Source organism: Mustela nivalis (assembly GCF_964662115.1).
Source record: "Mustela nivalis genome assembly, chromosome: X".
Classification (NCBI taxonomy): domain Eukaryota; kingdom Metazoa; phylum Chordata; class Mammalia; order Carnivora; family Mustelidae; genus Mustela; species Mustela nivalis.
The window spans coordinates 37178861-37200807 of record NC_139040.1 but is presented as its reverse complement, the minus strand read 5'-3'; the positions used below and the strand labels follow the sequence as shown (position 1 = coordinate 37200807).

The window sequence follows — 21947 nt, the reverse complement described above, 5'->3', positions numbered from 1 at the left end:
GCATGGGCTCCGAGGTTGTGAGCTCCCTGGACTTCTTCCACGCCCCTCCCTCATACAGTTATGTTATTCTCAGGTCTCGGCCTTCCCTCCTGGTCTCCTGGAGCCCAAGCTAATCCTCTCCCATGCCCCCAGTCCCAGCCCGTGCCTGCTGTAGGCCCTCTCACTGTCCAGTGCCTCCTGCTTGTCCTGCTTCTCCCTCTCCACTGGCTCCTTCCCTTACACCAACAATATGTTCGAGTCTGTCCCATTCTTCACAGTTATTTCTCTGTGGCTACTAACCTGGGGTTATGATTTCCATCTCTCTCCACCCACACTCTCTTGTTGAAAGGACCATGGCCCAGGGTTCTGTGAAGTGGAGTGCATAGATGTTCTCGGGAGGCTTAAAGAAAATACTAGCACTTCTCTGCATCTCAGAGTATCATCTTCTTATTTTTCCATGCCAGTGTTTTATAATGTACATGTCTAGATCAAAACATACCGTTACACATGTATATCATTTGCCTTGCAACTTTCTGGCCTCCCTAAGATTTAGCCCCACATTCCCACTGAGGTGGGCCTTCCTCAGGGTAGCAGACTGGCCTCAAACTCAAACTCAGCATGAGCCTAGCTGCTTTTCTTAGTCTCCTTCAATCTGCTTCCTTGACTGTAGGCCCCAACGTAAGAGGAAGCCCCAACATCCTGCTGACCATCTAGGCCCTTGGTCCCAGGGTCACCTTTGGCTTCTTTCTTCCTCCTGTCCAATCAGTCAAAGTCTTGGTGATTCAGCTCCCTTACCTTCTCTCACAGCTACCCACCCTCCCTTCTCTTGCTCCCTCCACCCTGAGTTTGATTTAGACCTTCCTGTTGCTGGTCCCCTGTGAGCTAGTGAGCATGACAGGGTGGGGATGGGTGGGGAGGGGCAGAGGGAGAGAGAATCCCAAGCATACTCCCTGCTGAGCATGGAGCCTGATGCAGGGTTGGATCTCATGACCCTGAGATCATGACCTGAGCCGAAATAAAGAGTCAGATACACAACCAGCTGAGCCACCCAAGCGCCCCTCTCCCTCACTTGCAGAGAAAACTCAAACCAGATCCCATGTTTGATCTGTAGGTTTTTCCGTGATCATTTGCTGCACTGACCTCATCCCTTTATCCATTCGCCTCCTTGACTAGACCACGCATTCTCATAGGGCGGGGACTGTGTGTTCATCATGGCTGTATAGCCAGAGCCAGGAACATTCTCTGCCACCCAGTAGTATCTCAATAAATGTTTTTTTTTCTACTAACTGGATGATAGTAAGAATAGGACTGTCATAGGTAAGAAGAGGAGAGTGGTATTGACATTCTTTTGAGAAATAAATAAGTCTCCAGGGAAAACTCACCTAGAGATGGGCCCAAAGAATGAATTACATTGGGAAGCTAAAATTTATCTTGTTGGTCATCTGACAAATACATCGATGTGTGACTTAGGGCTATGGAACAGGTCCAAACTCCACCATCTCTTGCTAGGGGCTCTTGCTAACGCAGGATGACGAAGTAAAAAGAGCTCCTGCTTTTGACCCAGAGAGGCCTGGCATTAAGTCTTACTGGCTGGAAGAATGCCTGGGTGGCTCAGTAGGTTAAGCGTCTGCCTTCAGCTCAGGTCATGATCTCAGGGTCCTGGGATCGAGTCCTGAATCGGGCTCTCTGCTCAGCGGGGAGCCTGCTTCCCCCCTCTCTCTCTGCCTGCCTCTCTGCCTACTTGTGGAATTGAAATTTTGCCTTTCTTTACTGCTTACTGGCTGGATTAATGCTGAAGAGGAAGATGGGCCAGCCACTAATGTTGCATACATGCCGTGTGCCAGCGCTGGGCCAAGAACCCTACATGCCTTACCTCACCCAATTTCACCGCAACTTGATGCAATCGGCATCATTATTCCTGTTTTACAAATGAGCCAGGTGAAGCTCAGCAAGACTAAGGGATTGGCCCCAAAGTACAGTGCAACCAAATGATGGAGCTGTCGTTTCAGTCTTAGCAGCCTGACTCTAGACTGCACATACTCGTTTGGAAGTCATCAGTATCCACATGGCCTTTAGAGCCAGGACCTTGGGTAAGATGATCCAGTGAGTGAGAGTAGCTCTAAAAGAGAGCCAAGGACTTGGTTCTGGGCCCCTCCAATATGAGGCACAGAAGGAAGATGTAGTAAAGGGGATTGCAAAGGGGAGGCATCGAGGCAGGGGAAGAACAAAATCCCACTCTCTGCTTAGTGCAGCAAGTATTTCAAGGACGAGAGAACGATCACCTGCAGGACCAGTACGTTGTTGACTGCACGAGGTGCCGAAGATCTTCCTGACACCCTGGCATGGGGGTGAAGAAGGGGCGGCTATTTAAAGTTTGTACAAAGAAGTCACCTGGGTGAGGGTGAAGTGGAGCAAGAATTTTTCCTCTCTTCTGATGAGAAAAATTGTAATTTATTTGTTTTCTGATGGGAATGATCCAGTAGAAAAAAAAAAAAAAGGGACGATTGCTGGCGCGATGTCCTTGAGTTGGCAAGAAAAGATTGGATCTAGCATACAAAGGAGGGGACTGGCCTTGGCCCTCAGTGTGGTGGTGGGGGTTTTCTGAAGAGCCATAGAAGAAAAGAAAGAGAAAAGAGAGAGCTGAGGATATGGCGAAGGGACTGATAAGCAAGCATGGAACTGAGGACTGGTGGCCAGTCAGGGGTGGTAAAAAGGTGGTGGGATCAGTGGACCAGAGGTGCCAGTGAGGTTGGAAGGTGGATGGGAGGCGGGTGAGTTGGCTAGGTAGGAGGTGGCGGTTGAGAACACACGGGTTTTGACATGGGAGTGTTGCATAGAAATGGCAAGGGAGGCAGGAGGCACTGTCTTCAAGGATGAAGGGGAATGCCTGGGGAGAGGTTCTGTAGGTGACTGCTGCGGGAAGAGTGGTGGGTGGCAGAGGCCAAGAGCAGGAGATTGAAATCAGGGGAGTGGTGAGGAAGTAAGCAGAGAGAATGGTCGTGAAAGCACCAGTGAAGAAGCAGCAGAAGGAATCAGGCAGGACCCCTCCTGGCCCCCAGGGCACAAGGCAACATGGCAGGCAAACCACCCAGCACTGGAGGGGGCTGTTGGGAGGGCAGTTCTCAGAGCGTGAGGGAACCGGGTTTTTGTTAAAGCGAGAAGGTGAAGGAACTGCTAGGAGGACAGTGAGGATAGGATACAGAGGATTTTGCTAATGAAGAGTCTATAGGTTCCAGAGGGTAGGCTGCCAGAGTTTCTAGAATTGAGGGAAGGTGGCTGATGAGGTCAGATTGTGATGGGGGGTGGATTAGAATTCAGGTGTTACATGGTGACCTGGGAGTTTGGGGCTTTTTTTTTTTTTAAAGGTTTTATTGATTTGTTTAGAGCACAGCAAGTGCACACACAAGTGGCTGGAGAGGTGGGGGTTGCAGAGGAGGAGGAGAGGGAGACGATCCAAGCAGGCTCCATGCTGATCACGGAGTCCAACTCCGGGCCCAATCTAACAATCCCGAGATCACAACCTGAGCCAAAACCAGGAGTTGGGTGCTTAACCGACTGAGCCACCCAGGTGCCCCAGAGTTTGGGGCTTCTTAAAGTGACTTAAGTGACCAGGGATGGAGGGCACGATGGGATTGCTTGTCTCCATGGCAGAGTGCAGTGGGGCGGCTAGCAGGGCTGCTCACTGGGAGAAAGGAGGTCATGCTCTGATCACGGACAGAGTCCATGCCCCTCATGTTTTACGCCGTCTGAGCCCAGAGGCCTGCTGGGGTTTATCAGTCTTCTCTTTGGATTTACAAAATAAAATAAAATAAAGATGTTGACTTGGGTGTGAGAAGGAAGCTAATGACCTGTGTGGTTTAAAACACTGTTAGTGGTTTTTGGCTTTCACTTGCGGGGTTATAGGACTTTTGGTCTAAAGCCTCCAGAATCTTCCAGCTAAAAAGGCATCAGGATAGTTATGTTGGAGTAGCATTCCAGATGTGAGTTCTATAGAGCAGAAATGAATCAGCAAAGTGGAACTTCTACAGAGGGAAGTATAGCACTTTCCAGATCGTGTTTGTGAAATGAGGAAAAGAAGATGGGGGAGGCTCTGTGAGAAAGTTCTGGGGAACTCAGGACAGATCCAGTGTTCAGTAAAGAAAGCTTTTTTTTTTTTGTCCTTTAATGCCATCCTTGCCCCGTCTCTTCCTTGTTTTGTTTTGTTTTTTAAATATTTTATTTATTTGAGAGACAGAGAGAGTGTGCTCGAGTTGGGGGAAGGGCAGAGGGAAAAAGAATTTGAAATAGACTCCATGCTGAGCACAGAGCCTGCCATGGGGCTCGCTCCCACCACTCTGAGATCATGACCTGAGCTGAAACCCATACTTGTACACTCTCCTGACTGAGCCACCCAGGCGCCCTGCCCGGTTTCTTCTTTGGATGTCATTTCACAGCATTGTGCCTCAGTTTCCTTATCTGTCAAATGGGAATGACCATTGTTCTTGCTACATAGAGACTTGTAATAGTTAAGTGAGACAGTGCATGTAAGATTGTGTAGCCCCACACATGGCACATAAGTATATAGTAAGTATTATGAAATGACGAGGGGTTATTTTCTTGTTCCCATTTCACTCCTTTCTTCCTGCCTCTTGGGTGTTTTCTTCTTATGCTGCCCCTTTCTCTTTCATCTCCTCCCTGCCTTCCACTCCCTGTTGCCCTCCCCTGCCACACACACATACCCTCCTTGGCCTCTATCCTCTTTCTCCTCTTTGGCCGGAGCTGTCGCCAGGGCCCACACCTCGTTTTATGCTCTCCGTGACCTCCTGAGGTGGGGAACTCTTGGAATAGGGGGTGAGCTGGCCCTCTGAGGAAGGAAAATGTTTTCTGGAGGCCACCGTAAGATTTGTCACCAGGGTGCCTACAGAGCCTCGGAGGGCTAGTGACATGCGTCTCAGGAGCTGAGGGGCCTGTGTGGTCGGCCAGGCCAGGCCATGGCATGATGTGGGCTCACAGTGGGCTCACAGTGGGCCAGCGTAGGCCACGGAGGTGAGAAGCATGTGCACAGGGAGGGGCTGGGCCCAGTTCCCATGTGGAAGGTTACCACACCCCCACTGATCACAGCAGTGTCAGGCTTTTTGAGTAGAGGAGAGAGCGGGGCAGGGGTAGTGCAGGATGATCCTGTAAACTCGAGAGCCACACTGCCTGGGGTAGGATCCTGGCTCTGTTACCACATGAGCTGGGTAGACTTGGTCAGCAAAACTTTCTGTGCCTCAGTTTCTCATATCTGGAGATGACTAGAACAGCACAGTTGTTACAAGGACTGGGTGACTTGATAGTGAAGAAAGTGCTTACTTGTTCCAGACACATGAGTATTGTATGCATGTTTGTTATATTAAAAATTAAAAATTGAGATACCTAGATGGCTCAGTCAGTTAAGAATCTGCCTTCAGCGCAGGTCATGATCCCAGAGTCCTGGGATCAAGCCCCACATCAGGCTTCTTGCTCAGCGGGGAGCCTGCTTCTCCCTCTGCCTGCCACCGCTCCCCCTGCTTGTGCTCTCTCTCTGACAAATGAATAAAATCTTTAAAAAAAAAAAAAGGATCGACCTCTAAAAGTTCAAAAAAATTACAATAATCTGAGAACAGTGTAACCATTTTCATTTTACTGCTGCCAGAAGAGGCGGAGAGGTGACGTGGCTTGCCAGAGTGAATCCACCAGGCTATTGAGGGCATAGCGAAATCTAGTCCATTATCAGTCCTTTTCTAGTGATTCCAGCACAGTCCACAGAGCCCGGTAGAACCTCATCTCTTTTTTGGAGATTTCACATCCCTCTGTGAGCCTAAAATAGTAGTTGGGCCTCGTCTGGATCCGCGGGAAATTTTCCTTCTGCGTGGGCTTTTATTTTCAAGGGCCAGAGCCAGTGTCTCTGTTCAGGGTCCACAGGCGTCCCAGCCCCCATTCTGGGCGCTCTGCCATCCTTGGGTTCCAGCCCTTGGCACAAGGCAGGCTTGGGCTGTCATTAGCACACAGTCTGGGTTCTGTGCTTGCCTTGTAGGGAACAGGGAGGCAGCTGACCCTTCCCCCCGGGGTGTCCTTGTCTCTTTGGGCTTCCCTTTAGAGGCGCGTGTGCGTGCGTGCGTGCGTGCGTGTGCGTGCGTGTGTGTGTGTGTGTGTGTATTGTGGGCTGTGGAAGCCCCAGAGGCCAGGCCTTGTGCCAGCTGCTGAAGTTGTTTTTTCCCCCCTCCTCTAGAATTGAGTTAGCCATCCAGCTTGTTCCCATTCCTTTGCCCTCTGCCAAACTCTGTAGCGCGGACCGTGTGCCAGGTGGAAATCGTGCTCTGCTTTGAGAACCTGGAGCTTCCATTTCGAGAGAGGTGGAAAGCAGCAGTGAGCGAGCCCGCCCGTCCCGGGGCGGGAGGGTGGGGATGCTCTCTCTGGCAAGCCATTGTCAGAATCGGCCCAGCTGCTTGGTCTTCACCCAAAAGGAGGGCTAACTCTGGACTGACCCCAGATATCCAGCAGGGAAGCTCTTTATGCTTGGATCTAGACCAGGCCAGACCTAGCAATTACTTTTTTTTTTTTTTTTTTAACCTGGAAAATGGGAGTAAGAAATCCTACTCCACGCATTCTTCCTATCAGCCAAGGAATAAGCTTTTAAACTGTTCGCTGCCTCCTCCCCAGGAGCAAGGAGGGACTTCAGGTTGCGTTTGTTCGAGTATATCCCGCAGAGTACTGAGTGGTCGTGAACAAAAAGGCACAGGCTCACTAAGGTTCGGAAACACTAGGTAGACCATGGTAAGCTGGTTTTGTAGTTGCAGAGACCACCCAGATCCTCACTCTACCGCGAGGATACATGGTGGCTCTCCGGGGTACCTGGTCTGTGTGACATTTCTTCCGTTGTAACCAGCTTTCTTTGTGGAACATTCTGCAAGCACTATCTCTGCCAAAGACGTTTTGGAAGATGCCAGCCTAGGTCCTAAGTGTCTGTCCCTTCCATTCTTTTTTTCCCTCATGGTAAAGGGAAGTGAGCCCCTGACTCACTGCGGGGGGAGGGGGTCATGATGCGGGTCCCAAAGAGCAAGGATGTTCAGCTTGAGAAGCTATTGACGTGAGTACTTCCTGCTCTGAAACACCTCTCCTCCTCCTGTCCTTCTAGCTCCCCTTCGAATTGGAGATTTACTACATTCAGCATGTTATGCTCTACGTGGTGCCCATCTACCTGCTTTGGAAAGGAGGTAAGGCCAGCAAAGCACACCTTCGTGCCCCTGTCACACCTCGCCGCTCCCTTCTGTTTGGGGGAATCACAGGGTATTGGGTGCCTACCAGGATCTTGGGCTGCTGCCTGGCTGGGTGTCTGTAGGATGTCTTCTGCCACTCACCAGGGGGTGGGGAGATGGGCATGGATAAGGCCCGCAAAGAGTCCTGGGGGGATTTCCAGAACCATCCTTTGTGGGTGAGCACGGTGCCACTGATTGTGTGTCCTAGGGTCTAGGCCTTAGGCTCGTTGTCTGTGGTGGCATTGGGTTTACATGGAGCCTCCCTATACCCACACACTTTGTCGCTCACTCACGCTGTGCCTTCCCCCTGCCTCAGTGTGCAGCGTGGAGTAGGAGAGGCGGAAGCCCCTTGGCCCTCTCAAAAGAGGGACCGTATGCCCTTGCTCATTATATCCATCCTCTCAGAACCAAAGAAGATATTGAGAGTGGCAAGAAATTCAGGGACTGTGGGGTTATAGGATGGAGAGAAGCAGGTAAGAGAACAAGGATTACCTTGTAAAATAAACCATTGACCTTGATTGCGTCACAAGGGAGAGACGACCAACTTGGTTGAGACAGCCTAGGAAAGTTGACTGAACTCTTTGTGACCTCACAGTGACCCTTAAAGTATCCCTTCCTTCCTCTGTCATGTGGTAGATGGAAGGGGAGTTCCCATCCCTTCTAGAAGAGTTGTGAGAGCCCTCCCTCTCGAGGCTCTCACCTTCCTCAAAGGCCTATACCCGGAAGGCATCCCCTTTTAGTCTCAGCTACTAGCCTCTCTGTGTTAGTTGCTGGGGCTTTTCCGGGAGACCAGACCCCCCCACCTCAATTCAAGCAGCAAGGGCTTCCTTTCTACACGTTAAAAATGATATGCAGCTACACGGGCCTTTGGGGCCACTGGAGGACAGTTTCGAAGTCGTGCTTCCTCTAACTCAGGAATCCTGGCAAATCTCGAGAACTTCTGGCCTAAGCTAGCCTCAAGGACCAGTCAGCCTCAAGACACAGTGAAGAATGGGCACAGTTGCTCCCCTCGGAGTCTCGTGCTGGTGGAGAGGCTGGCCCGCTGTGCCCTGGTTTCTGTCAATGTCTTGGGATTTGTCTTCTTTGAGGCTGTTTTTATGCTGTGCAGCCACTTGGGGTCTCACCAAGTCAGCACTTCCTTTTAATTTGCTCTCAATGCACTATTCCCCCGTGTAAGCTCTAAGGAAAGTCTCAGTAGCCAGGAGCCCTGGGCCATTTTTCAGGTCTGTCCCCTGTGGCGCAGGAAACAGCTTCCTAATAATATTTCAGTCTTAGGGTTACACTCATTCTGACTAGAATCAGGCAGGCAGCTGTCTCAGAGCCCCAGAACCAACCCCCCTTTCTGGGGCCTGTGAGTCAAGTTCTGGCCAAAGGTGCTCTGAGGTGCCCACAACAAACTGTTAGGTAGCTGAGCTGACTATTCTGACCTGGCAAATACCAAGTAGGCATCCCCACTACCCCCCTCCACCCTCTGCACAAAAAAACCCTACAGTCTGGGAAGCTGCAGCTTCTAGAAGTGATAGATGCCAATGCAGCCTTCTGTTGGATCTGTTGTTGCACCATTTGGGGGGAACCGAACAGAGGAAGTAGGGATTCCAAGGCCTCATTCCAATTTATTTCTCACTAACTGTTAGTGATTCTTTCCTCTCTCCTCTGCTGCCTCTAAAAACTCTAACAGTAATTATAACCATGGTGAACACCAACTTTTTGAGTTTCCTGTGTGTGAGATGCTTTGCTAGACCTGTTTTGTGTGTTCTGTCATCATCACCAGCCCTGGTGGAAAATGCCCCTTCTACAGAGGAGAAAACTGGGGATCAGAAATGCTAGGTATCTTGCTCCCGGCCTTAAGTAGCAGAGCCAGGATTCAAAACCTGGCCTAGATTTCCCTCTTAGATGAGCACTTTCCCCCCACACACCTTGTTGTCCTAAAAGGCAGATGTCTGTCTCCTAACCACATCCGGTCAGGGGGTCTCCCCTCCAGCCAGCTGCCCCCACAGCATATTCATTGAACACCTACTACGTGCCCAGCATTTGCACTAGGGAATCAGAGATGCCCCAGTGCAGGGAGTTCCCGTCTAGGGTGGGGGGGGGGGGGAAGAGAGCATTTTATTTGTACTACGTCGGCGTTAAGTGCAACAGAGGGCACTGGGGGAACATAATCCGATTTATTCCTCACCATTTCTGGGCTCTTGTGATGCCTCTGCTTCCTTTCTGGCTCTTTGCTGTCATCTGCTGTTCGCTTGGGGGAAATTATGCTCTCTTCACGAAAAGGCTAGGTTTCCTAAGGCTGATTTTACCTTTGCTCCTGAGCCTTGGACCTGGGCCTTGTAGAGGGCAAATCCATCTGGAGTGAGCAGGGACAAGAAGATTCCCTATCAATCAAAACAGCTGAGGGGTTGGGGGATTCACTTTCCTAGAAGTTGTGTAATTTTCCAGAAATAACTGAGTTCCAAGTGTCTATCCAAGGCAAGACAGCTGTCCTGTAGATACCGCCCACGGCCAGGAGCCCTGTTTCCCTGAAAGGCAAGGTCCCGCCGCTTTCTCTGGCTTCTGGGTAGCTGGCTGGTGCTCAGGACGGAGCCCGTCCCTCCTTTACTTCTGTGGTCCTTTGTTACTTCTGTGGTCCTTTGGCACCGCTGTAGGAAACAGGACATCCTTTCTCCCCCACTGTTCTATTCTTCCTCCAGCTTGCCTCTTGATTTCTGTTTCCTTTTCTCCCAACTCCTTACCTTTGGCTCTCTGGAGATACTGTTGATCAGGAACAATGTGCAGCTTAGGAATGGAGTCCCCTCCCCACGGCACAGCCCTAATACCCATGCACAACTTTTGACTCCCCCCAGACTTAAATCCTTAATAGCTGCCAAGAAGCCTTGACCAAGAAGCCTTACCAGTAAGAAAAACTGTCTCTTAGCACCTAGTTTGTATGCCCCATGTATTAGGTACTATATTCCTGCAACAAAATAAGCTGGAGAAAAGAAAACGTTCTGAAGAAAATCATAAGGAAGAGCAGACACATTTATGATACTTTGCTGCATCTGCCAGAAAAAAGTCCTCATCTCAGTGGACCTGCCACGTTCAAACCCGTGGTGTTCAAGGGTCAACCATATGTATTTCATTTTATTTTATTTTATTTTATTTTATTAAATGTTTTCTTTTCAGCATAACAGTATTCATTGTTTTTGCACCACACCCAGTGCTCCATGTGTATTTTAGAACTCCATCCCTCCAAAGTAACCAGCTCTCCTTGGAACACCAAGTCCTCCTATCTCTTGCCTGAAGCGCCCCCTAATGGACGTCGCTCTCCCTGCTCAGCTCCATGGCCTGTTGGGGGCCCCCCTGTCTCTTACAGACCAATATGCCATTTCTCCCTTCAGTGAAAATACTTTCTCTTTTACCATTCTCTCCACCTTTTCTTTTCCTCACTATGACCACTCTTGGCCACTTCTCCCATATTCCTAGATGCCTTTGGATGCCTTTAGATGCCTTTAGATGCCTGGCACTCAAGCTTTTCTATTCCGACTCTGGCCAGCAACCATAGAGGTTTCCAGTGAAGACCACTCCAAACACTCCTGCTTCTCAGAGCTTGGACTTCTCCCCTGCGGTGACTTCTGTGTCCTCTTGTCTTCGCCAACTGGCCTTGCCCTCCCCCTATCCCTAAAACTCGTCTATCTAAGATCCTTAGCCCCTATATCCCGTTCTGTGACCCGAATCTCTACTCCTTCCAGCCTCCTCACCCTCCCAATCAGCTCGTCCCACTATAACCAATTACTGGAAATTTCGTTTCACCAGCTCCTAAAAGTGCCTCGACCCCTCAATCCTCTAACAGGCACCATCGTCCAGTCCCAATGCCCAGTCTTGGCCTCCTGGGGGAAATCTCTCAAGTCATTCAGATTTGGGGCCCCTCAGATTTCATGGTCTATTATAACTGTGCTCTTAACACCATTGCTCTTGTGTTCTGTCTTTGGTCAGCTCTGCTACACATTGCCCTGAGAAGTCATGGGCTGAACCTTTACCGCCCTCCTCAAACTCCCCGTCCTCCCCACTGTCAAGCCAGGACTGAGAAGACAGTGACTTCCTGGCAGGGATTCCCTCTGTTACTTCCCTCTGCTGTGAAAAGCGGCTTCACCCCACTCCCAGCCTTTGTCCCTGCACTCCAGCCTGCATCTTGGAGGAAGCTGTGTTGTCCTTATGTCACCTCCCTCCCCAACCCCTGGAACTTCTTGCCATCAAGTCTCCCTCCTTTACTTGGATTTTCTTCTCTTTTTGTCTTCTCCTGTTTTTGTTTACCTGCATTTTCAACTCTTTTTGTCACTCCTGGCTTTTCAGCCAAGAAGGATGCTGAAGTCTTCCCATTCTTTAAAAAAAAAAAAAAAAAATGGTTCTCTCAACCCTACACTGTCTCTTTTCATCTCCCCTCCACAACTAAGCATCTTCAAAGATTATTAGCCAAACAAGATTTCCTAAAACTCGGTTCTTTGGGTATGATAATTTGTGCCTTATCCACAGAGCCATCTGTATTATTATCTACGTATGTCTTTAAATCTACTGATTTTTCTTTGTCCTGAAATGTATTTGTTTGCGTGGCACCTGGGTGGCTCAGTCGCTTAAGTGTCTGCCTTTGGCTAAGGTCATGATCTCAGGATCCTGGGATTGATTTCCACACCAGGCTCCCTGCTCAGTGGGGATTCTACTCCCCCTGCCCCAACAACCCCCCTCCCCTGCTCTCTCTCAAATAAAAGTCTTAAAAAGTATATATATTATATATATATTTATAAATATATATATTTATATATACTTAAAACTATATATTTTATATATGAATTTATAAATATATATATATTTTTTCTAAAATATGTTTGTACTCAATAAAATCCTAGATTCAGTACACTGGTGGCATATTTTTAATATTTAATATTTTTAGTGCCTATTTAATGTTTTTAAATACATAGCTATTAAAAATGAAATGTTTCTCTGTTTATCACCTGAAATCACCCCAGGAAACAGAACATAACCATGGGTGGCACTTGCCTGCATTTCATGACCCCGTCTATTCAATCACCTCCCATCCGTTAGAACATTGCCATGGGGTATCTACCACCCCCCCCACCCCTGCGGCCCACCTGTTCACAGAAATAACACTGCTGACGATGACTGACTATGTCTACCTGATAAAACCTAACAGCTCCCTCTCAGCTCCTGCTGGAGTTCTCTGCTGTGGTGGATGTTGATCACTCCTCTTTGGATGGCTCTGCTCTGAGGACCTCCGAAGTCTCTCCCACTCCTGGCTCGCCTGCCTCACTGACCATGCCTCCACACGTTTCCATCGGGGGTTCTTTTTTCTCTGTCCTCCTGACATGTTCATTTCCCCAGAGTTCTGTTCTGGGCTTGCCTCTTGGCTCTGCTGCTCCCCAAGTAGTCACGTGTTCACACAGGTCAGCCACCAGCTGGAAAAGTCATGGCCGCCATGTTGCTGTCAGCAGCCCAGACTTAATGAGATTTTAGTTTCGTGTAGTTTACTCAGCATCTCCACCTGAAAGCTCCAGAACACCTCCAACTCAGCCTGTCTGTGCTGCACTCGTTATTTTCCCCATCAGCCCTGCTACTCTCCCTGTGGGCCTTGATAGATGGTACCACCCCATCACCCCAGCTAGAACCTGGAAATCATCCCCCTACCCCCGCACCTATTTTATCCCTTCAACTGACACATACGTCTTACTCCTCTCTGGCTGCCATAACAAAATACCACCAACTGGGTAGCTTATAAACAACATAAATTTCTTGTTCTCAGCTCCAGAGGCTGGAAAGTCCAAGATCAAGTCACCAGCATAGTTGCCTTCTTGGGAGGACCCTCTTCCTGGTTCCCAGCTGGCCCATTCTTGCCACGTCCTCACATGGTGGATGCAACAAGGGAGCTCTCAGGGGTCCCTGTTATAAGGCACTAATCCCATTCGTGGGGGCTCTGCTCTCATGACCTAAGACACCTTCCAGAGGCTCCACCCCCAAAACCATCCATCTTTGGTGGTGAGGATTTCATCATATGAATGTGGAAGGACACAGACATTCAAACCAAAGCAACCTATTTGTACACTCTTTTCTTTCTGCCAGGCTCTCCACTGGCTTTTGGGATGCCCTGATCAGTGAAAACCAGATACCATCCCTTCCCTGATAGAGTTTATAATGTAGTGGGAGGAGACAGGTATGAATCGAATAATCAAATAAGTATATAGTGACAACTGAGGTAAGTACTCTGAAGGAAGGGAACGCGCTTTAATGAGGGCTAAGAATAAAACTTACACCTACTTTGGAGGTTTGGGGAGAGTTCCGTGAAGGAGTGACCTTTCATCTGAAGTCTGAAGGATACATATCACTGGGGGTTCACTAGGCAAGAGTAGGGTGGGGGGGTACACCCTTATAACCTCATGAAAACACATGAATAATGGCGCTGTGTCAGGAGGGAGAGCCAAGGAGAGCTTGGATGACACGGCCTGAGGGGCAGGCAGGGGTCAGATATGGAGGGCTTTGTCAGCCATGGTCAGGGATTTGGCCTTGATTCTAAGAACTATGGAGAGCCAGGGAAAGTTTTAAGAAGGTTCGTAACAACAGCTTGCTTTCCTGTTGATTCTTCTCCTATGTAAAAATCCTTTATAGAGTTCAAACTCTAAAATCCAGAAGATCATTCTGTAACAGATCACCTTCCCACCCTTTACCCATCCACGTGGTATGCCCTACAACTCCCCAGGTAGCCGCCATTTGGGGTTTTTGCATCTCCTCCCAGAGTTTCTTCTCACATATATAAGTAAATTCAAAAACTCTTTTCTTTTCCCTCCTCTGTAAGACACACATCCCAAAATAGCATACTGCACAACTGTTTTGTTGTTGTTTCTGTTTTGCCTTCACAGTATTTCTTTAGACAGCTCTTCCTGTAAGCCCATAAGACGCTTCCTCATTCTTTTACAAAGTAGCCCATGTGTTCCATTATGTGGATGTTATAATACAGTCTAATAGAAATAGCTATGCCTTATAGAGCACTAGGAGGTGCCAGCCATTGTTTCAAGCTCTTTGCAAACATGAACTCATTTCATCCCCACCACAGTTCTCTTAGGCAGGGCTGCTGTTACATCCCTTTTACAGATGAGGAAACTGAAGCTCCACTAGTAAGGGGAAGACCAGGGATTTGAACCCACTGGTATGTCTCCGGGGTTCTTGGTGTTAAATGTAAGGCTATGACAGTACACCATAATTTATTTATTCTGTCTCCTGTTGGTAGACATTTAGGTAGTTTCAAATCTTCGGCTAATACAAATAACACTGTGCTGTGTGATCTGGTACCCACGCAAATTTGTGTGTGTGTGAGGGTCTCAAATATGATCAATCCCCCTACGTAGAATTGCTGAATCAAAAGTGAATGTGTGTTCATAATGTTGACGGGTGCTTCCAAATTCATAAAAGTCATATGAATGTAAATGCCCACCGGTAGTGGGGTAAGGGTACCTGTTTCCATACACCCTCCCCAAAAGAGTGGATTCTCAGCATTTTTCAGTTTTTTGCCAATCTGTTGGGTTAAAATAATGATGTAGCAATTCAGACTTAATCTGAATTTCTTTCACTTTGGGTGAAGGGGAACATCTTTTTACATGTTTGAACTGGCATTCAGTTTCCTCTTCTTTGAACTCCCTGTTCCTCTCATGTGCTCATCGTTTCCTTGCATTGTTGGCCTTTTTAACAAAATGGAATCTTAGGAGGGGCGCCTGGGTGGCTCAGTGGGTTAAAGGGTCTGCTTTTGGCTCAGGTCATGATCCCAGGGTCCTGGGATCGAGCCCCACATTGGTCTCCCTGCTCAGGGGGGAGCCTGCTTCTTGCTCTCCCTCTGCCTCTCCCCCTGCTTGTGCTCTCCCTCTCTCTCTCAAATAAATCAAATCTTCAAAAAAATTGAATCTTAGGAGCTCTTTATAATCTATATATTTGTTTATACTTCTGTATATTCATATGTGATAGAAATAAATATTTCTATTTCTAGATTTATATATATTTCTATATATACTTTCTATTTCTATTTCTGTATAATTGAAATATATTTCTGTTTATTTGTATATGAATATTAGGAGTTCACCCTTTGTGATCTGAGCTGTGGGTATTTTTCCCCATCTTCTCAGTCGTCTTTTAATTTTACTTATGATTTCTTTGGGTAGGGTGTTTACATTTCTGTGTAATTTATCTGGCTCTTACCATATAGCTTCTGAATTTGGAGTCATGGTGAGGAAATCCTTCTCTACTACCAGGCTACAAAAAATATATACCATTTTTTCCCCTTCCTGTGTTAATAGTTCATTTTTCTTTTAAAGCTTTTAATTTTTCATCCACTTGGAATTTATCCCAGTAGACAATGTGCAGTAAGGATCCGACTTTATTTCCAGATGGTTTCTCGTTTGTCCCCAAACGACTGAGCAGACAGTTGGACACGATCAGGTATGCTTTGGGGAAAAATCATTCTGGCTGCTGGGCAGAGAGATCGCCATGTTCTTCTGCTTTGACCGGCCCAGTTTTTCTCAAGTCCATCAGTCTTCCTACCCTAGCCTGGGCCTTACTCCTCACTCACCTCAACCATGACAGTTGACTCCACATGGTCTCCCCCCACCTCCGGCCTCCCCATCTCTACCCAACAACCTGTTCCAGTAGCTTCCAAAGCGGTGCCAAAATCCCAGATAGGATCAGGCGCTTCCCTGCTCCAGAAACTTCCAGTGGCTCCCCCTTGTCCCCCGATCACAGTGGATTTTCCAGGAGGCACAAAAGGCCCAGCATGACCTGGCCTGATCCCTTTTCCCCAGCCTCTTCTCTTTATGCTCCTCTCTTCCTTGTCCCCCACACTCCGGGGATACCAAAATCTGTAGGGTCCCCTATACTTTCATGCCTCCATGCCCTGAAGATGGCAAGACTTCTACCGGGAATGCCCTTTTCCAGCTTGGTGGCCCGGAACCCGTTCTGTCTGCAGAACTCAACCTTGGATGTTAGTTTCTCCAGGCAGGCCCTGGAGCTGTTCTGCGATTGTCCCTTTCACACTGCAGTGCAGGTGTCTGCCTGTCTGCAAGAGGACAGGAACCCTTCTTCTGTTCTTGGTCTTTTGGGGCTGAATGAATGAAGGATTCTATCGCCACACACAGCACATTGTACATATCTTACAAGCTAACGTTTATTTTGCACTTTCCACCAACTAGGCACTCGGTAAGTGTTTTACTTGCCTGATCTTGATCCTATTTAATCCTTGTAAGTCCATGAGACTTATGGGGCCCATGACCTTGGATGGGAGAAAAAAAATCACATCTTCATTTGCATTAACTGCAACTGACATCCAGCGTTTCCTTCAGTGCCGAACCGTAGGCAACTGTCCACAGGACTCGGGGTGCTGTTGTCAATGTCAATTGTTCTACCATTTTGGCTGCTGTAAGGATTTCACAAAACCGTTTGCACTTCATCATTACCTAAACATTTCAAAGCCTTAATTTTTTCAAGTATTTTGCCATTTCAGTATTACTGTTTTCTCTTCTAATCCTGTGTCTCTTATTTTGTCTCCTTACAAACTTCATCCCGCCAGGGTGCCTGGGTAGCTCAGTCGGCTAAGCATCTGCCCTGGGCTCTCAGGTCATAATCTCGGGGTCCTGGGATGGAGCCCTGCTTTGGGCTCCTTGCTCAGCAGAGAGCCTGCTTCTCCTTCTGCCGGCCGCTCCCTCTACTTGTGCTCGCTGTCTGACAAATAAATAAAATCTTTAAACAAACAAACAAAAACAAACAACCAAAACCTTTATCCTGAGAGGGGAGGCCCCAAATTGCCCAAGGAATCCATAGCACCACAAAGGTTAGGAGCACTAGAGTTTCACCTGGTACCGGAAACCAGGCGAGCTAGCTTCACCACCACCCAGCGCTGCTTCTGCACGTTGTCGCTGGGTTCAGATGGATTGCGGGTTCGAATCCTGAGTTTGGCACTTAGGCTGGTGTCTTAAATCTCTCTGCATCTGTTTTCGCAATTGTAAAAGGAAGACAGGAACACTGCCTATCTCACAGGGGTGCCATGAGGGTTCAATGAGCTCATATGTGTAAATACGTAGAACGATGCCTGGCACCTGGTGTTACGTACTTCTACTATTGCACCGCAGTACTGCCTCTTGTTAACCATGCATTTGTCTTCTCCACTGTGGCTCTTGAGGTCAGGATTGGTCCTTGCTTAATTCTGAAGTGACAGAGCCTTGTGCCTATGAAGTTCGTGTTTGTCAGCAGGTTTAACCTTGCTGGCGTCCCTTCAATGCCTGCTTCTCCTTCGGGCTGCGTGACACCCCTGTCTCCTGGTTCTCTCTTCTGGTGCGTGGTCTTTGGGCCCCTTTGCTCTGCCTGCCCCAGAGAGCCTGGTGTTTTCCACCCCAGATCTCACTGCAGGCTCAAGAAACACCACAGGTCCTTCAAAGGAAACTTGTCTGCAGTTAGACTACTCAGTTCCATACGCCTTCTTCCCAGCTGCTCTTTCTCCTCCTCTTCTCTTTCCTGTATTAACCAACTCCACCATCCCCCCAGGGCCAAAGCCAAAAACCTGGCCAGAAACTTTCTGGATCTCTTCCTCTGCCTCAGCTCTGTCGCCAGTCAGTTCAGAAGTTTCCAGATGATCCAGATTCTCAAAATGCTTGCAAATTCAGCTCTTCTTCTCTGTTTCCATCCCTCCCTGCCCAAGTCTAGGCTCTCAGCCTCTGTCGCTAGGGCCTAGTTCTGTTTTCCCTCTCAGGTCCCTGCCCCTCGATTGCCCCCTATGTCTCCCCCTATCTGTCCTCCCTCCAGTGTCCAGAATGACCTATTTGATCAGATCTTGCTCCCCTGCTTAAAAATCCTGTCCAGGAGGCAGACCACACTCCTTTACATGGCATTAAAGATGGATACAGTTCTACCCTTATCTGTCTCTTTGACCTCATTTCCCATCATTGAGATTTCAACTCCCATCACTTTACCTTCCAAATGAATAAATCTGTTGCTGGGTTTGGTCCACCTGCCCCCAACCCCATGTCCATGCACACAACAGCTTGTCTGGAACCTGGCAAACTCCATGTCCTCCTTGAACATTAGCTCAGTGATGCTGCCCCGCCCCCTCCGGAGTTGTGTCTGACTTCCTTAAGCAGCCTGAAGCACTCTTTCCTGAACGTTCTCTTTATACTTTCATTTGCCTTGAGCACTGCAATGGCCTCATCAGTGTTTATGAGTGTTTTGCCACAAGGTGGCGGTAGTCTCCTCTTTTTGTCTTTTCAGGAACCAAGGCTTTACACATTAAGATCATTGTTATGTTAATTTAAATTAATAATCCTGTATAATTAAGCTGATAGTATTTATTATAGTTAAGGTGCTATGGGAGCGAGGGAAAGGGCAAAGTCTATGAGGCCCCAGGATTTCTGCCTGGGTTGTTGGGGGGAGATAGGGTACCACTAATGGACTTAGGGCCACAGAAGGAAAGGAACATGTTTTAGGAGGGAAGATATTTTTTAAAAAGATGTTATTTATTCATTTGAGAGAGAGAGAGAGACAGAGAGAGCACAGGCAGGGGAAGAGGCAGAGGGAGAAGCAGACTCTCCACTGAGCAGGGAACCTGACATGAGCCTCAAACCCATGACCCAGAGATTATGACCTGAACCAAAGGCAGACGCTTAACCATCTGAGCCACCCAGGCGCCCCAGAAGATTTTTTTTTTTTAACTTGAGTTTGACACACTTCTAGGCTATCAGGCTGAGATGTCTAGGATGCAGTTTGGTGGAATATTCTGGAGGTGTTTAGGGGAGTCTGGGTTGGAGGCTGACTTCCGTATCATTGATTTTTAAACTTTTTTTTTAAGATTTTATTTATTTATTTGACAGAGAGAGATCACAAGTAGACAGAGAGGCAAGCAGAGAGAGAGAGGGGGAAGCAGGCTCCCTGCTGAGCAGAGAGCCCGATGCGGGCCTCGATCCCAGGACCCTGGGATCATGACCTGAGCCGAAGGCAGTGGCCTAACCCACTGAGCCACCCAGGCGCCCCCGTATCATTTATTTAAAGGTGTTTCACTTATTTGTGGAGCATAACAAATATCTTGGAGGACAAGGGGTGTTAGAGAGGAGAAGGGAGTTGGGGGAAATTGGAAGGGGAGGTGAATCACGAGAGACTATGGACTCTGAAAAACAATCTGAGGGGTTTGAAGTGGGGGGGGTGGGAGGTTGGGGTACCAGGTAGTGGGTATTATAGAGGGCACGGATTGCATGGAGCAGTGGGTGTGGTGAAAAAATAATGAATACTGTTTTTCTGAAAATAAATTTGAGAAAATTAAAAAAAAGTATATTAAACTCTTAAAAAAAAAAGGTGTTGCACACACGTACAGGGAAGTGAATGAGATGGTCTGGAGTAGCTACATCCAGTGGGGAAGAAATAGGACTTGGAGAAAAGGCCTCAGGGAACATCAGTCGGTGAATAGGAGAAAAGGGAAGAGGAATGTTAGGGGATTGCAAGAAGGAGTAGGCTTTTGTCCTGGAATCTGAGGCAGGAGAAAGGTTCAACAGGTGGTAGTGATCAGGAGCACCATGTCTGTTCAGAGAGTTCTAGTGAAGTAAGGCCGCTGGAGAAGTGGGGATGGGAGGGGAAGGGCAGGGTGTTCAGGGAGGAGGGGTTAAGGGTATTGTAGAGCCAAGGGAGCAATTTCTCTCCCCTTAGCCCAGCCTTTTCCTGGCCTTTCCTTTCCCCCTCATCCCCTTTCCTCTCTGCCCAAGGCTGGGCACATTTAGGTGCTAAGGTGAAGGCCAGTAGTGAGAGGGAGTATTTTGAAGGTACTAGGGAGGCAGGGGAGGGGAGGAGCCACAGGTGCTGGCCCCTGCTGAGAGGGAAGGGGTTGTGCAGTGGATGGAGGTGGGGCGTGGCAGGAGGTGGGAGCCAGAGAGAAGTCTGGACTGTTCACACACTGTCCAATAGAATTCTCTGCGCTGACGGAGATGGTCTAGGTCTGCTGTGCTCAGTGTGGTCACTGCTCACTCCATGTGGTCCCGAGCAGAGGGCACAGGGCTAGTGCAGCCCAGGAACTAGGACCGAGGCATGGTTGTGCTACCATGTCCCAACAGTGTAGCTCCAGAAATTTGGTGAGTTGCGCGGAGGGGACCCTCCTGAAACAGATTTGCTTGCAGTTTTACGGCAGTGGTCTGTACAGTGACCGTGTTTTCTCCAGAAAGGCTTAGCAGCCTGCGTGGAGGGACAGAACATCAGGTTTGAAGCATCTATCCAAGGTTGGATTGATAGTGTTGAAGATCCAGAAAGTAGGGGGTGTTTGGGGTTTGGCACAGGGTTTTGGTAATCCTGTCACTCACTTTCCTCCTTTCGATTTTCTGACCAAGGGCAGGTCACCCACGGAACAATAACAGAACGGGAAGCAGAGTGCTTACCTTGCTATGAGCTGAGCAAGGCTGCTTTGGCCCGTGAGGCTAGAGCCTGCAGCTTTGGTTTAGATACCTACTTGAGCTTTCTGTTCCGGACCCCGACCATCTGAAGTGGCCAGGTTTGTACACCGGCCTTGAGCTTTTTCCCAGCCCAGGCAAAGGAACTGAGGAGCTCGAGAGGAAATTTGGACAGGCCTGGCGGCTGGCTGTTGGCTGAGACAGTTCTGAGATACGGCCCTGTCGAAGCTGGACTAACCTGCTTTTAAACCTCGGTTTTGTGGCTTATGAGCCCTGTGACCGTAGCGAAGTTCCTGAACTCCCTGGGCTTCAGTTTCTTGATCTGTAAAATAGGAATAATGCCTATCACTTTGTTCCCATTATGTAAATTTGCTCTTCATATGGTTTCTGTTTGCTAAGGTACCATGACTCTGCCTACCAGTCTCCTAAAGTGTGGTTTGAGCCGTTTCTTGGGTTCTTTTTTTTTTTTTCTAGAGATTTTATTTATTTGGCAGGCAGAGATCACAAGTAGGCATAGAGGCAGGCAGAGAGAGAGGAGGAAACAGGGTCCCTGCCGAGCAGAGAGCCCGATGCAGGGCTCAATCCCAGGACCCTGGGATCATGACCTGAGCTGAAGGCAGAGGCTTTGACCCACTGAGCCACCCAGGCATCCCGTTTCTTAGGTTCTTGCCCTTAGTAGGCCATCCCTTGGGGATGAGCTAGCGAGCGGATAGGGAGAAGTGTGGAGCGACAGGGATAAAGAGCAACCTGTGCCCGACTGGGAGTTGAGGGGGCTAGTTCAAGTGATGCTGTTGCAGATGGTATGGAAGAAAAGAGGGGGAGGACGTCTATGGGGTTGGGGGTGGGGTCGGAATCAAGGGATCAGAGGTCACCAGGAGGTGAGCGGGCTCGTGCCCAGTAGAAATGAGAGTATGGAATCTGAAACCACAGGAGGTTGTGGTCAGAGGTCTAGAACTGAGGCGGACTGGCCAGCGGTGCTCTCTGAAGCTGGTTATAGGCAGCAAGGTGGCATGAAGGTGCAGGTGTGTGGAGTTAAGGAAGTAAAGGAGACCTGGAGGTTAGGGTGTTAGAAGTGCTGGGTGAGATCCCCCAGAGCAGTACTGGCAGGAAAAGGCCTGGTGTAAAGGGGGAACTGTAAGCTCAGTGAGAGTGATCTGGGACGAGGTTGGGTGGGGCAGGACCGTGGTCACAAACAGAAGGTGAAGCTTGCAAGAAGGAGACAAGAGTAAGTCTCCAGAAGCAGTAATGAGAGGGGGGATCTCCAACCCCCATTCTC

At 48.7% G+C, this 21947-nt stretch overlaps 1 protein-coding gene across 6 annotated transcripts in view; it reads left to right on the top strand.

The window, feature by feature from the left end:
• Positions 1-21947, top strand: part of TMEM164 (transmembrane protein 164) — a 158495-nt gene that overhangs the window by 116363 nt on the left and 20185 nt on the right. For all 6 annotated transcript variants that reach the window (XM_082717344.1, XM_082717343.1, XM_082717339.1 and 3 more), the window contains one exon: positions 7115-7193. In XM_082717344.1, the coding sequence (XP_082573470.1) occupies positions 7115-7193 (79 nt within the window). The remainder of the gene's footprint in view (positions 1-7114; positions 7194-21947) is intronic.